A 12835-nucleotide genomic window follows, 5' to 3' on the forward strand; every position below is an offset into this window, starting at 1 on the left:
TTTCATATACTTGCTATTTCAAGTCCAGTTTTATCATATTTATAATCAGATATTTATCTATGAGGATAAACAATGAAGAATATCAGGGTTTTTATATTTGATCCTGATCTTGATCCTGATCCTTAAATCTTTGTGAACACGGGGCCTGGTGATATTCACAGATGTCTTCAGTGTCATAATTGAAGATCCCTGAACAAGGACAGTAACTCTAACCTTATTTTGAATGCATTATCTCCTTTTGTAAAGTAAGTTAATCAAAAAGCCTTAAAGGCATAACTTTCTATCTTGCTTAAAGGTTTGTAAAGATTTAAACTAAAATTTGTTGATTTTTTGGAAGAAAAGGAGGTGAATTTTACAATATTTATCATGATTATTATCAGGGGTAAAGCAACTGGAATCTACACTACTAACACTCCAGAGGCCTGCCAGTATGTACTGGAAGATTGTCAAGCTAATATTGTTGTTGTTGAAAATCATATGCAGCTACAGAAGATAATTAAAGTATGGGATAAGCTGCCTCATTTGAAGGCTATAATACAATATACTGGTGAGGTGGCAGAAAGGAGGGATGGAATCTATTCTGTAAGTAGCTTTAAAACAAGGTTTACAATTCTGGAAATCCTGGTTATTAGATTTGTAAATTGCAGGTAGTTGGTATGGCATCAAACATAACTTGAGTTATTCTTATATAACAAGCTTATGTGGATACCTCACTTGGGAGTGCCTTTTGCCTCCCTAGGGTCAAGGTCATTGTTACTTAGAATAGAAAAGTTATTTTTTGGTTAACCTAGTTCTATGGCATTGCCATATTTCTTGCCTGTTGCTTAAATTAATGAAGATATGATACATTGTATATTTAATGAAAACTAAATCTTAAATGCAGGTACAAGAACATTTTATTTAGGTTAAAATAAAGGAAGAGGTGTTTATTGGGTACATGCTCAATTAATCTATTTGCTGTTTTGACATTCTTGTGCTTCTTGATTCAAACTTTAGGCATTATGAAAAAATACTTGCACAAAGTGTTATTATTACATTTTATCAAGGTTGTTTTATTTTCTGCAATAGATATATAATTTATTTTGTATCACAGGGCTCTCTCCCTGTTTTAGGGGAACTGTACCTTTAGAAGGGGAAGTTTTCATGTCAAATTTGCATATAGGGGGAATTTCAAGGGGGGCAATTATTTAAAAAAAAAAACTGGGGAAATATTTACTTTTTTAAGTGTATGGGAGTGGGACAGCTTAATTTTTGCACTTAAATTTGTGAATTAAGGGCCCTGCTTTCATATGCCATACTAATTGTGCCTGATGACATCTATGTTATCTATGTTGAAAGAGTGCTATTGTGGTTTATTATGATGGTTTAAGAATCTCACATAATGCATAGTATAAAATTATAGTGTTATCATACTTATGGTAATAAAAGAACTTTGATTTTATTACCTGTTGATAATATGCATCACTTGAGAGAAAAGGAAACAAATGAAATGTTTGTATTGATTTACTTTCCTTTACATTAAACATAGAATTATTTCCTGCATACTCTGTAATTTTCCAAATCATAATAAGCACTTTAACATCTTGTTTTCAGACACTGTCTGGACTAAGCGGCCTCAAATATTCATACAATGAGGCGTACAATATTTCTATATTTAGCCGTCAACTTGCTGAAACTGAAAGTGATTTGCCTTTGCTAACAGTACATGTATATTATATTGCCAGGCCAGCCTGCAGAATCAGACTCTAAACTGCTGGTAGCTCAGTTTTTGCATTTTCATATAAAAACCGCTTTAACTTTGAATAAACTGTTCAAAATTCAAAGCTGAACAAATCCATTGGTTAAAAAGTTAACAGTGTTTTTTTTTGTAATCTTGCATTTTGATATACTAATCCAGGGCCAAAAAACCCTCTTTTGTTGAGGCCGAATATAGGCTGCTTCCCCAACCAAACAAGCCTCTTTTTTCCCCAGTTTGTTCCTCAAAATTCCCCAATCTTGAAATTTCACATAGAATTTAGAACAAAATTAAATGATGGTGTTGAATTAAGGTCTTTTATTGCCCTATTAGTATTTCCCAGTGCTTTTTGATTTTCTATTTTGAAGAACTTGCTAAAAGTTTGTGTTAAGTTTAAGATCCCTTTCCGAAAGTATGCCAAAATCACGCATATTTTCCGGTTTTCCCCAAGATAAAGGCTGAGGCCCCTTCCCCAAAAATGGTGTTTTGGCCCTGTAATCATTGTTATATGTTTTCTCGTTTCAGTGGGAAGATTTTCTAGCCTTGTCTAAAGAAGTTCCTGATTCTGAGTTAGAGAAACGCTTTATGTTACAGGCACCAAATACTTGCTGTTCTCTTATATACACGGTAATTATTTATGCTTTCTAATATGTCTTAAAACAAATACTTTAAGCTTGAAAAAAATATCCACAAAAATATAACTACATATACATCAGGAAAAAACCTTCCTCATGTGGGGTTTGAACTTGTGCACCCTGGCATACACTCGGAGATACGAGTAATAACAACACATAAGACCTCTTGGTCAAAGAATTGATTACAGGATGGAGTTGTCGGTGATTGTATTTAAAGTAATCTTTGTATGTGCACTCTTAAGTAACAGTATATAAACAAAGAACTTGCATTTAAACGCTATTTTAGGAAAAGGGTGACTGTTATGTTAGAATAAATTTCCTTAGAGGACATTTAGCTTAAAGATTTTTGACAGGTTATATGGCCCTATATAAATGGTTGTTTGGAAATATAACCTGTATCACAATGTGTCATATAACCTGTCAGAAATATTTATATCAAATTTTATAATACAGTAAACATTTTCTTTTGGGGGGGGGGGAGGGAATGTAAGATTTCTTCATAAATTGACAACAGCTGTGTGTATAAAACTATATAAACATCACAATTATGCAATGAAAAGTGAAATAACAAACATGCAGTATTGTAAACACTTATCATATGTTAAAACTATGTGAGCTACCATGTGACCAAACGATTGACACCATGCTTTGCCTAAATTCAGTGTTGAAGAGAACAATATTTGTGTGGAATTTGATCATCATATCTAAAATCATTATTTCTTTTATCTAATACAGCTAGATACAATAGTAAAACCGTTAACATTGCCATGAATCTAGCTTGTAATGATATTTAAATCTATTATCTTTGATAAGATTTAATGAACTATGATTTGATAAGGGGAAAAAATCAGTTATGAATATGTGACCATCTTTACATCAAGAACTTCATATTCTTTCAGTCTGGAACGACAGGAAATCCCAAAGCTGTTATGATTAGCCATGACAGTGTAAGTAAACTTTATTCTTACTTTATATTCTTCATATTTATTAGTATTAAATATGGTAGGTAAAATTATTTAGTATTATTGGAATTACCTACAACCAGCTTAGTATTTAGATAAGCATATATTTGTTATGCACTGATTTTACATAATACATGTTTATGGCTGTTTTATTGACCGTTTAGGACTAATTAAAAATCCATAGCAATTTGGACTGTTTTAAAATCCATAACAATTTGGACTGTTTTGAAATTCATAGCAATTTGAATGTTTTAAATTCATAGCAATTTTGACTGTTTTAAAATCCATAGCCATTTGGACTTTTTTGAAATTCATAGCAATTTGGACTGTTTTAAATTCATAGCAAAATTGACTGTTTCAAATTCATAGCATATTTGACTGTTTCAAATTCATAGCAAATTTGACTGTTTCAAATTCATAGCAATTTGGACTGTTTCAAATTCATAGCAGTTTGGACTGTTTCAATTTATAAATGTTTGGACTGTTTTAAATTCATAAAAATTTTGACTGTTTCAAATTCAAAGCAATTTTGGTTGTTTCAAATTCATAGCAGTTTGGTCTGTTCCCATTTATAACAATTTGGACTGATTTAAATTCATAGCAATTTCTATTTCAAATTCATAGCAATTTTGGCTGTTTCGAATTCATAGCAGTTTGGACTGTTTCAATTTATAACAATTTGGACTGTTTCGAATTCATAGCAATTTGGACTGTTGCAGATTCAAAGCAATTTGGACTGTTTTAAAATTCATAGCAATTTGGACTGTTTTAAATTCATAGCAATTTGGACTGTTTCAAATTCATAGCAATTTGGACTGTTTCAAATTTATAGCAGTTTGGACTGTTTCAAATTCATAGCAATTTGGACTGTTTTAAAATCCATAGCAATTTGGACTGTTTTAAAATCCATAGCATTGTGGACTGTTTTTAAATCCATAGCAATTTGGACTGTTTTAAAATTCATAGCACTTTGGACTGTTTTAAATTCATAGCAATTTGGACTGTTTTAAATCCATAGCAATTTGGACTGTTTTAAAATTCATAGCACTTTGGACTGTTTCAAATTTATAGCAGTTTGGACTGTTTCAAATTCATTGCAATTTGGCCTTTATTCAGCTGATATATCCCACAATTAATGCAAGATAAAAGAGATATTTAATTTGGTAAATGACTCTTTTTTCTTCAAATTTTACATTTTGTTTACATCAGTGTACATGGACAGCAGAACAGACAGGTAAACAGTTACAGTATAAAGATGGTACTGAGATATCTGTCACATTCCTTCCACTGAGTCATATTGCAGCACAGATGTTAGATATACTTATGCCACTTAGATTTGGTACTTCTGTTTACTTTGCACAGCCAGATGCTTTAAAGGTATGTGTTTATTTTTATAGCTACAGAACCATTTTTTTCTGCCTCTGCAGTAGATTGGTTGTGAATTTGAATCACTTTGCCATAAACACTGTTGGTTTGTATTTGTGTCAAGGTCAGCTTATGGAAGGTTGGTTGTCCTACTGATGTGTCCACTCATCTATGAAATAAAGCATGGAATGGCAAATTATGTTTTCTCTTGTGTTCCCAAAAAGTTGTCAAATAATGTGTCAAAATTATGCTCTTTAAGAACATAACTATTATAATGGAGGTATAAATATCTTCCAAGTGAATAGCTACACCAAGAGCATCATTATTAACAAATTGTCTATAGCTTGATGACATTGAGCAGTAGGCTAGCAGTTTTCAGTGCTTGCCTCTTCACACGTTCAAGTTCTACTAGGGTCAGTGTGTTACTTTTACAAATAAAATAAAATGCTTTTGCTTTGTTATTTAGAAAGTTGAAATCTGCTGAATGTTTTAAATATTTATATTATAACCCTGCTTGTATTTATAATTAAATCCATGGACAATTTACAAGGATCATAACTCTGCTTTGTTATGTTAAATAATTAAACAGAATATTTACAGAGTAATAACTTTTTTGCTGCTTAGATGTATTGTATCATGATATCCATGGAATATTGTAAGGGATATAACATCTGCCTAGATGTATTATAAAATCAGTGGAATATTTATGGAGAAAAAACTTTTTGCTCAGGTGTATTGAAAAATAAATCCTTGTAATATTTTAAAGGGATGTAACTCTTTCTGCTTGGATGTATGGAATAATGAAACTTGAGGAATATTTACAGAGAAATAACTATTTATGCTAAAGTGTATTGAATCCTTAAATCCATCCAATATTTTACAGGGATGTAACACTTTCTACTTACTTTCTACTTAGATGTTTTGTATAATGAAATTCTTGGGGAATATTTTACAGGGATCATTAGTTGAAACATTAAAAGAGGTACGGCCAACAGGACTGCTTGCTGTACCAAGGTTATGGGAGAAATTCATGGAGAAGATGCAAGCTATTGGTGCCCAGACAACAGGTTTGAAACGAAAATTTGCCATTTGGGCAAAGGCAAAAGGAAAGAAAGGTGCAGAAGCCCAAAGAAATGGGTAAGTTAGTTACCTTCAACTTTTCTACAGGTTAAATATATTATTTTTAGATAAATCATTTCATATAATTGTTAAATCAAAAGAATTAAGCTGGAAAATGAAATTTTCTGATTATAAAACACATAAACAATAAGGAAACACACTGATACCTCTAATCTACCATCTACTCTCTATTTGAATTATTAAATAAAGCGGACTATTTGTTTCCCCATCTTCTATTTTTAGAAATGAATGTCACTGAGACATTATTAATAGCTCATGGGATGTTGTTTTGAAGAAGGCTTAATAACAGTGATATGATGCATATTTCCAAAATAGAATTACTGAAATACTTAGTTTGAAACAACTCCGAATCTGAAAAGAAATCATGTGATATTACAGTGTTGATGTGTCCTAAAGTGAAAATAATGAGATATTTTGTTGTCTTACAGAGAGAGAATGCCCTGGGGCTGGAGTATAGCTAATATGATATTGTTTAAGAAGATTAGAGCCAACCTTGGTCTTGACAGATGTAGATTACAGGGCTCTGCTGCTGCACCTATCATGAGGGAAACTCTAGAATATTTTGCGTGTCTAAATATTCGTATTGATGAGTGCTATGGAATGAGTGAAAGCTCAGGTATTTGTCATTTTTTACCCTCATATAGTTATTGTGATTTTGTATTTTACTATTGAAGTCAAAACACCACTATGTAACACATATGTTTCACTTCTTTTGCCTCTCAACCCAGGGATCATGGGTTAGAGCCCTAATCTGGTCACAACGATGTTTCATTATATGACACAAGTGCTAGTTGGCTCTTGGAAGCGGACTAGAAAGTGATTAATATAATTTGCAAAACTTGTTCCGCAATTGAGCTTAAATAAATATGTTTAAACCAATAAATTAGGTTAAAAAAAAACTTTTTTTTTTTGAATTTATAAGATTTAATGATATTTAACATGTGTTTCAAACAGGTCCACACACATTCTGTACTGATCAGGCATTTAGTCGATAACAAGTGTTGGTAGAGAATTACCTGGAGTAGAGACTAAGCTTGATAATCCTGATGAAGATGGTAACGGTGAGGTAAATAATCTCCTTATTTTACTGTGAATTCACTTAATTTTGTGGACATGAAATTTCGTGGTTTTATCAGAAACAGCATTTTCGTGGGTACTTAAATTCATGCACTGTTTATTTTTTCCAAAAGTTATAACGTAAATAATCGGATGCAAAAAAAATATTTTAGCAGACAAAGTGAAATTTCGTTGGAACTTAAATTCGTGGACTGACCTATCCACGAAAAAACACGAAAAGTAGTGCCCCACAAATAATAATGATTTTGCAGAATGTTGTCTCATTTTACTCATGACAGATCTGATCTAATTGTGACAAATGTTTGTTAATTATTTTAAAGTACATATATTTCATTGTCTGGACTAAACCTTTTTTGGAAAAAATTGCAAACTATGTACTGACTGAATAGCAAACAGTGCAGACAACGATTTTTAGCTGAGGGATAAGAATGCATCCCTTTTTAGCTCGACTTTTCTATGAAAAGGGGAGCTATCCTACTCGCCCCGGCGTCGGCGTCGGCGTCGGCGAGTTGGCGTCACACCTTGGTTAAGTTTTTCGTACCACCCCCACTTTATTTCAGAAGTATTACAAGTATGGCTTTGAAACTTACCATACTTGTTCACCATCATAACCTCCATCTACAGACAAGAGTACATAACTCTGTCAAGGTTTTTTGACAGAATTATGGCCCTTTTTTGACTTAGAAAGTGTATTGAGCTTGGTTAAGTTTTTTGTACCACCTCACTTTATTTCAAAACCATTGGAGGTATTGCTTTGAAACTGACCATACTTGTTTACCATCACGACCTTCATCAACAGACAAGAGGACATAACTCTGTCAAGGTTTTTGACAGAATTATGCCCCCTTTTTGACTTAGAAAATACATTGAATATGGGTAAAATCCACTTATTGCCTTAACCCTTTGAGATATTGCTTTGAAACTTTTAATGCTATTTCACATCATTACCCCCATCTGTACGCAAGAGAAGGTAACTCTGTCAAGGATTTGTTTTAAAAAATTAAGGCCTTTTATCGACTTAGAATCTTGGTTAAGTTTTTAGTACCAGTACCACTTTTTGACTGAACTGTTTGAGATATTAATTTGAAAGTTGGAATACTTGTTTACAATCATGATTCCCAAACATGTCCAGGAGAAGGTAATTCTGTCAAAGATTTTATTTGAATTATGGCCCTTAACTGTCAATGTTTTGTATTATAGGCAAGCACTAAATCTAATAAAAAAATTCTCACTAAAAAAAAATTGCTCAGGGCCACTGTTCACTTTAAAAATACAGAGATTCTTGTATTGCCTTTTACTGCAAAAACTTTTTTTAAATTGGCAAGCAATAAAAAGGTGGCATCGAGGTGCTGTTTAATCTTGGTCTGCACTGGTTATATCCAGTTGCTGAGAGCAAGGGGCGAAGAGTAAAAACATGTGACTCTTTCAATACAACATGTTCGTTAACTATACTGTAATAATACAGGTATGTATATATGAGATGGTATATTTACTATTGTAGATATGTTTCTATGGTAGACATGTGTTCATGGGTTACTTAAACCAGGAGGAGAAAACAAAAGAAGCTTTAGATGAACAAGGTTGGTTACATTCAGGAGATGTTGGCAAGAAAGATAAAGATGGTTTTCTATATATCACAGGGAGAATAAAAGGTAGGTCACAATATTTGTACACTTAATAATAAGCCTGATAAGTCCCAAATTATCTGCTTTTGCTATTGTCGGCAGTATCTACCTCAGTGTCAGCGTCCCCTTATGCTTGTCCTGAGCATAACTCAGACACTATAAGTCGTATTGACTCGAAACTTGGTATGTGGGCTTCTTTTAATGACTAAAAGTGCAATGCACAAGAATTGTTACTCTGCACTTCTTAATTTTTGAGTTATTGCCCTTTGTTAATTTTCATACTTTATTTTTATCCCGGCCAGTTCTCTTAAACTATTAAAGCTATAGACTTGAAACTTCATAGGATGATAGATCTCATTGAGAAGAAGTGCAGTGCACAAGAACCAGTACTACATACTTCATGTTTTAGAGTTATTGCCCTTTGGTTATTTATAATACATTATTTTTGTCCGGGCTAATTTCTTCACTTTAAAAGTTATTGACTTAAAACTTCAAAGGATGATAGATCTCATTGAGAAGAAGTGCAGTGCACAAGAACTTAAGTTAAAGGTACATGTACATTGTAAAAGCAGTGTTTATAAATAACCCATATTTAAGAAGAGAATGACTAATTTAAGTGACAGTTATACTGTTCACAAGGCGACACCTCTGACTCACAGAGTTCTACTTTATGGTATATAAAAGTCAACTCTATAATCGTAATCTTCTGTATTCTTGACACTGTCACACTTTTCAACTTAATGTCTTGATATTTCTATTATTTTTATCTCTTAGTTTTCTGATCTAACTATCGACTACCTTATATCTGGATGCAAATCTCAAACTCTGTAAAAAAGAAAACTTTGTGATCAAGAATCCTATACAAGCTGGACATTCTGAATCCAGAAAGAGTCTGGTTTAAAGAGTTTCTACTGTATTGTCAATGAGTTGTGTGTGCTAAGATGAAAAAAATAATGATTATAAAACATTATCCAATGTCTTTAGTTTTAACTTAATTTTTATGTCTTTCATTCCATTTGAAGAGTTGATTATTACTGCTGGTGGAGAGAATATTGCCCCAGTACCTATTGAGGACAATGTAAAGGAGGAACTGAAGTGTGTTAGTAACTGTATGCTGATAGGAGACAAGAGGAAATTCTTGTCCATGTTGATAACATTAAAGGTTTGTAATGAAATAATATTTGTCTCTATATCAGTCTTACACTGAAACTTTCCCCTATAACTTTGCTTCTGGTCCCCAATCTCCTGACATATAGCTTTTGGTTCCCAGTGGATATCTTATTGTATTGGACATGAATATATAGTTACTGGTCCTAAGTTTGTAGAGGTAACGGTAAGAAGCCTTAGGAAAGTTAAGAGTAACACCTCAATAGGCTACACTGCCACTGGTTAAGAAGTTGTGATAGTTATCACTTCAAACATTGTATTTGATGATATATTGAGATAGATTAAACAGTGTGAATATTTATGAATTAAACTAAATCTTATTACACAAAGTTAAAAGTCATCATTCTGATTTGTTTTGTTATTACTGTTGCTAAAATAGGCCCAGTGTTCGAACCATTCGGGGCTGTAGTCACCCCGCAAACTTATCCGGCTACATTGTATGTAAAATATGCTTGAGTGTAAATGTTTGAAATAAATTATGTTTAAACTATTTAACTTGATTTGAACCAGAAATACACTGGTGCATTGTTGTCATGAATGGTTCATTATTAATTTTTATGTTTTCAGTGTGATATGGACCTGGATACAAACGAACCATTAAATACATTATCACCAGAATGTGTGACCTGGTGTAAATCTATAGGTAGTTCTGCTAAAACGGTCAATGAGGCTATAGCTGATCAGGCAATGTTAAAGGTAAGTTCTGTCACGTATGTCAACGTATGTCGTATTTGTTTAAGCTACGCCACTGTGGAGTTTCCATGGTTATATAAGGCAGCCTGAGATGGTACTGAATGCCACTAAATCAATTAAATTTTGAAGTTAGAAAAATGAAACATCTTACTTTGCCCAGGTATAGATTAAATGAATTAAACATAAAATTAATATCAGAATTATTAACAAATTCCTGGTAATTTTGGATCATTCTCTCATACTTGATATAAAGAGCCTGGTGAATTGGAATAAATGTTGCCTACAAGATGAATAAATGAATAATAAGTACAGTATGTTGCATGACACTGGCTGAATGAGACACATTTTTAAAAGCTTTGCGATGAGTGACCCCCAGTTGTTTCTGTTATCATATTCTATGATCATGCTAAATTTAGATCAATTCAATTATACAGTTTTCATTATGCTATATGGTTTATATATAAGGCTAGCTTATAAGAGAGCATTTAATTTTATTTACGTTTATTTTTGTAGGCGATACAAGCTGGTATAGATAAAGCCAATGATAAAAGTGTATCTCGAGCAGCTAGGATACAGAAATGGTCAATTCTCGCAGCTGATTTTTCCATACCAGGAGGAGAACTTGGTAAAATAGTTTTTTCACTTTTTTATATCAATTTTTTTCATTTGGAAAAAAAGGAATTCAGCACAAGGGATTGAAAGTAATATATATATATATATATATATATATATACTTTATACAGGGTAAATCCTTTACATAAATTGAGCAGGTTTAGGTTAAATAAGGTGTGCCATACCATTACCTTAGTGCAATAAATGATTAACTCCTATTAAATTTAGAGGGACTTAACCCGTTACTGCACTAAGGTGACAATACATTGTTTTTTCCTATTATTTGTTGTCTGTTTTGGTAATTATAATTTCATGTGATGAAACTTATCTTAATTTTGTGGTCTATGATGTGTATTTAACTTGTTCCAGAAATGCTATGAGGCTTGCCACTAGTTGGCTTTATAATGAACACATTTATACACGAGTTAAATATATAAAGCGTGTTCAGATTGAAATCTTGTAAATCTTTTAGAATCAATTGTGGAGTTTACTGATATAACATATTTCTAACTACATATTTTAATATTTTAGGACCAACACTGAAGACAAGGCGGCCGATTGTTGTGAAGAAATATGAGAAGACAATAGAGGGATTTTATGCTGACTAATGAAACATCATTTCTTACTGGCCATAAAACATACATTTTACAATATTTAACACACAATATCCTAGATTGTACCCTTTTCTTGTACAGGAGGATATTGGTTTGTGTCCCTAAGACCTTTGTGATTTTTCTTGCTTGGAGCACATTGTGGGATATTTTATTCAGTGTCCAGGTTTAGATTGAAATGAAATGCAACAAGTTTTGTAGATGGACTGAGTTTTAGACTGACTTGAAATGCAAGTAACCTTTTGGATGGACTGTGTTTGGTTTTGATTGAAATGTTAGCAGTCTTATGATTGACTGGGTTTAGATTTAATTGAAAATGAAACCAGTCTTGTAGACTGTGTTTTTTTATTGAATTATAAGCAGTCGTAAAGATTGGCTGGGTTTAGAAATAATTGAAAATCCAACCAGTCTTGTAGATGGACTGAGTCTAGATTTTTTATATTGAAATGTAACCAGTCTTGTTTAGTTTTAATTGAAATATAACCAGTCCAAGAAGATTGGTATAGATAAAATGGAGAAATCTCATAGGCAAGACTGAACTCATTTATTAAACAGTGAAATATGAGTAATGAAATATTTTCATACATTCCATACTTTGTTAGTACCTCATTTGTTTTCAATGAATCATTAAATGAAATATATCTGTATTTACTTGAAACCACCTTGATGTAGATTTTGTTTGTTTGTTTCTTTTAAGTGTTGAAATGATGAACAATGTATACAATAATACAAAATCAGGTGTTAAATGACTTTTCTCCCGTGTTCTGGAATTGTGATCTTGAAGACAAATCATTTATCTATTTAAACAGAATCAACAAATAAAAGTTGATCATTGTTCATACTATTTTTTACAATATTGCTACTAAAACTGTTACTAAAATACACTATTTATTTTCCAAAGAATTGTGATGTAGATGTCATTTTTAGCTCCTTTTTTGAAGAAAAAAGTGGTGCTTTTTATATGAAACTCTTGTCGGTGTTGGCATTGGCATTTGTTTATCTTTTTGTTAAGGTCCATTTTCTCAGAAATTATTGAAAGCTATTCACTTCAAACTTATTTTCATAAAAGGGCAGATAATCCTAAAATAATTTTGCATACCATAGTTATGCCCCCTTTTCTATGTTATACTGAGGAAAGTGGAGCCATCTGTCTGTGGACAGACCTTGTTTTTCTTTTCGGCTTTATTTTTTTCAATTCGGGTATATTTGGTTT

The 12835-nt window shown here is 32.3% G+C and overlaps 1 protein-coding gene across 1 annotated transcript in view; it reads left to right on the plus strand.

Annotated features, from left to right (window-relative positions):
• LOC132730396 (long-chain-fatty-acid--CoA ligase ACSBG2-like) overlaps nt 1-12117 on the plus strand; it is a 32852-nt gene extending 20735 nt beyond the window's left edge. The window contains 13 exon segments of the mRNA XM_060716310.1: nt 381-582; nt 2261-2362; nt 3270-3317; nt 4542-4709; nt 5653-5834; nt 6266-6453; nt 6792-6823; nt 6826-6903; nt 8416-8566; nt 9562-9701; nt 10274-10402; nt 10913-11024; nt 11543-12117. Coding sequence (XP_060572293.1) covers nt 381-582; nt 2261-2362; nt 3270-3317; nt 4542-4709; nt 5653-5834; nt 6266-6453; nt 6792-6823; nt 6826-6903; nt 8416-8566; nt 9562-9701; nt 10274-10402; nt 10913-11024; nt 11543-11619 — 1609 coding nt within the window. The 3' untranslated portion in view covers nt 11620-12117.
• Nucleotides 12118-12835: the final 718 nt, after the last annotated feature.

The sequence above is a fragment of the Ruditapes philippinarum genome, unplaced genomic scaffold, assembly GCF_026571515.1.
Source record: "Ruditapes philippinarum isolate M1 unplaced genomic scaffold, ASM2657151v2 ctg1213_1_1_1_1, whole genome shotgun sequence".
In the NCBI taxonomy this organism is placed as follows: Eukaryota; Metazoa; Mollusca; class Bivalvia; order Venerida; family Veneridae; genus Ruditapes; species Ruditapes philippinarum.